The sequence below is a fragment of the Haliotis asinina genome, chromosome 4 (genome assembly GCF_037392515.1).
Source record: "Haliotis asinina isolate JCU_RB_2024 chromosome 4, JCU_Hal_asi_v2, whole genome shotgun sequence".
Classification (NCBI taxonomy): Eukaryota; Metazoa; Mollusca; class Gastropoda; order Lepetellida; family Haliotidae; genus Haliotis; species Haliotis asinina.
This window is the reverse complement of record NC_090283.1, coordinates 63,386,731-63,390,456: the sequence shown is the minus strand read 5'-3', so window position 1 is coordinate 63,390,456 and position 3,726 is coordinate 63,386,731. Positions and strand designations below refer to the sequence as shown.

The window sequence follows — 3,726 nt, the reverse complement described above, 5'->3', positions numbered from 1 at the left end:
CCATAATGTACATGTAGGTGGTGATTTTTTAGAACTGAATAGGAGAATATCAAGAAATTACCCGGAACTTTCTCCGGAATCTACAGATTACGGGGACAGCACCCACTGCTCTTATATGATTGGCTGACTTTGGTCACGTGTATGATGTTGACAAATCATGATCCTTATTTCATACTGAGGCAAAAATAGCGTCACTAGTAACCAATTTTTATCCAATAAATTCGCTTCTTACAACTGTGAAAAATTCCTGACATGGACACATTTACATACTTGATGTATAGAGCTTTCGAACCTTACCCATCATCAAACGAATCGTCTCAAAAGTTACTCACACGAAGCTTCGAAAACGGCGGCATTTCGCGCTGTTACATTCCGTTACCGAGCGGAAAGCCCCTGACATCGGGAAATGGTCAACCATACATATTATTTTTATATCTGTTTACTATAATTTTCCGATTTCGTGAAAAATTAAAATATCAATGGAAAAACGTAAGGACATACTATGACATGTTGCAAGTGAAACAAATCGCAGCATTTTTTGCTCCCTTCATGGTTTATCTGTGTGTGAGCTTGAATTTTCATTAAATCTGAACTTATTTAAGTTGTAGTTTTACATAAACAGTAGGACTGTACCTTTCAAGTAATGTTTGACATGTAGAAGCAAAAAATATTTAACAAGTTGACATTGAAACTCCATGCACTGATTTGATCGCTCAACATTCACAAACACTGCTACCGAGTAACATTACGACAATCGGCATTCGGGGTGTGACGACTTGGTCCGAATGATGGTCCGATTGATGAACTTCCGCTCATGTTATGCGAGAAAAATGGCACCGCCAAAAAGAAAGAGTGAATCTTCTAGCGAACAATCAGGTGGGAAGAAACACAAAATTGAGCAGAAATACCGCAAAGAATATAGTGATGTTCCAGGGATACAACCTTCGTTACGTGGGGTAGGATATGCCTTCTGCAGATACTGCAAAAAAGATTTTAGCATCTCACATTCTGGAAAGTACGATATCGAGAGACACGTACACTCCAATGCTCACACAGAATATGTGAAAGTAGCGAAATCGAGCGGTGAAATTAAGAAATTCTTTGTTGGAAATGAAACAAATGTGACTGATTACAAAGTTACACAAGCTGAATCAGTATTTAGCCATTTGTTAGTTCAGCTGAACTTACCATTATCAGCAGCAGATTCTATCACCAAAGCAGTCAAAGTGGCTTTCCCAGATTCTGAAATTGCCAAAAATTATGAATGTGGAAGAAGCAAAACGACTGCAATTGTTAAAGAACTTGCTCATGATGTGAGAATAAGTTTGATTAATTCTTTGAAGACAAATCCATTCAGTGTAGCAACAGATGGCAGCAATGATGAATACGATAAACAGTTTCCATTAGTGATATCTTTTGCTGATAGTACAGGTGTGAAGAAGGAATTACTGTCAGTTCCAGTATTGAGAGATGTGGCTGCAAGTGGTGAGAATATTTTCAACTTGATTTGTCAAGAAATAGAAAGCAACAACATTCCTTGGAGAAACTATCACTAGCATTGGACAATGCCTATGTAATGACTGGCAAAAAGAAGGGAGTATTTGCTTTCATGTTAGACAAACAACCCCAACTTCATTTATCTGGATGCCCATGCCACTTGATTCATTTGGCTGCTGAAAAGGGAGCATCACAGTTGCCATTCAACATAGATGAAATTCTAGTGGATATATACTATTATCTTGATAAGTCAAGTAAGCGGCTCAGTGGGTTAGGAGAGTGGCAGAAACTGTACGATGTTGAACATAAGACGATACTGAGACATGTTTCAACCAGATGGCTGAGTATAGGCAAGTCTCTGGATCGGGTCTTAGAAAACTGGAATGCATTGAAGCAGTTCTTTCACGAAGAAGCCAACACCATAAGGGAAAATGCAAGAAAGAAGACACAAAAAGAACATTCTAAAAGTGAATCTGCTTCAGTCAAAATGTCAAGTAAATCAGTCACAAAAGGTCAAAAATCTAAAAGCACAAACCCACCATCAAAGAAACCAAACTCAAAAGTTCCTACTACATCAGGTAATGAAAACAAAGACATGAAATCATGTGCACCTCAGTTGTCCAAAGCAGAAAGGTTAGAGACATTTTTCAAGTCCCCAACAAACAAACTATATTGCTTGTTCCTGAAATATGCCATGAAGTCATTTGATCAAGTGAATGTCAAGCTACAGAATGAGGCACCACCCATTCACAAGTTGCAAAGTATCCTGACAAAGTTGATGAGGGATCTGCTTGTGCGTTTCATCACTCCTGCTGGAATGCACTCAGTACATGTAACTGAAGTTTCACTGGATGATGAGAAGCTGTTGAAGCCAGCTAGTGAAGTTTTAATTGGAGAAGAAGCAAGGAAGTTCATATCTATGAAGACAGAAATGCACTTGAGAGACAGCAGAATTGAGGAATTCTATGCTAATGCCAGACTGTTTTATGTTGCATCATGTAAGTACATAAAACAGAAGTTCCCACTGACTGACACTCTGCTGTCACATGCTGAGGTTGCTGACATTGACCTCCAGTTACACAAATCATTGTCAGATCTTCAGTACTTCCAGAAGAAATACCCATGCTTGGTGCCAGTAGGATGCTCTCTGGATACACGAGAAATGGAGTACACCACTTACCAGTCCTATGAACTACCCAAGGCACTTTTGGAGATAGACAGAATGGATAAGAAATGGGTCAGATTGAGTGAGGTCAAGGATGCCACAGATGAGATGATGTTCAGCAATCTGTCCAAGTTTATGCTTGGCATACTTACCATTCCACACAGCAATGCTGCCTGCGAACGAGTATTTTCTGTGGTAAGGAAGAACAAGACCTACCAAAGGGCTTCTCTTGGCTTACTGCAGATAAAGGCCAGTGAGACTGAACCACATAACAATCGCTATACACCTGAGAAGCTCAGAAGGCTCAAGAGTGCCTATTATGAGTCTCTGAAGAAGTATGACTAACTTAAGCATTTTTAGAGACTGAGACTTACAGAGGCAAGGCTTACATCCAGAAATAAAGGTATGAAATAACATTTGTGTTTTCTTTATAAGTATCAAAATATATCTACTATATTAACAGTATTATACAGTACATGATTACATGCACTCATGTAGTGACTATCTAGTTACTTAAACACATTATCATGATGATCAGATTTGATTACACATTCAAGGTTAAAAATTACACCAAATGATAGAGTTGGATCCACAAAGGCCTAATTTGGGGTAGGCAGGTCAGTCAAAGTGAACGAAGCTGGTACTTCCTATATTTTGCCCTGCGCATCTATCAACGAAAGTCAGTTACTAAACCATCGATAGTGACATATACTATCGATGCATTGATGGTCTGTCGTTTGTACCATCGAGTAATTGCTATCGGAGACTCACCAACTGCAATCCATCGATGCATCGACGCATCGTTACAGCCCTAATAACACGCCCTCAACATCAATGTGACCTGATCGGTTGTTCTAAACTCTGCCTCGACAAAAGCACGTCCTAAGCTACAGGTGACTCATTGCGTAAAATGTGCATGGTTATGTAAAACCAGGGTCACAAATGGAATTGATTAGAAATTGCAACTTATCTTGAGAAAAACAATTTTGTTAGTTTCTTGTCGAAACTGCCATTACATCTCTCGAAATCATCCATTTCCTCATGCTTTTTCGATTGACGGCCTG

At 39.2% G+C, this 3,726-nt stretch overlaps 1 protein-coding gene across 1 annotated transcript; it reads left to right on the top strand.

The window, feature by feature from the left end:
- The first annotated feature begins 1,576 nt into the window (after positions 1 to 1,576).
- On the top strand, positions 1,577 to 3,007 carry LOC137281086 (uncharacterized). Its single transcript, XM_067812223.1, has one exon. It carries the CDS (start codon positions 1,577 to 1,579, stop codon positions 3,005 to 3,007), a length of 1,431 nt encoding a protein of 476 aa, XP_067668324.1.
- The last annotated feature ends 719 nt before the right edge of the window (positions 3,008 to 3,726 follow it).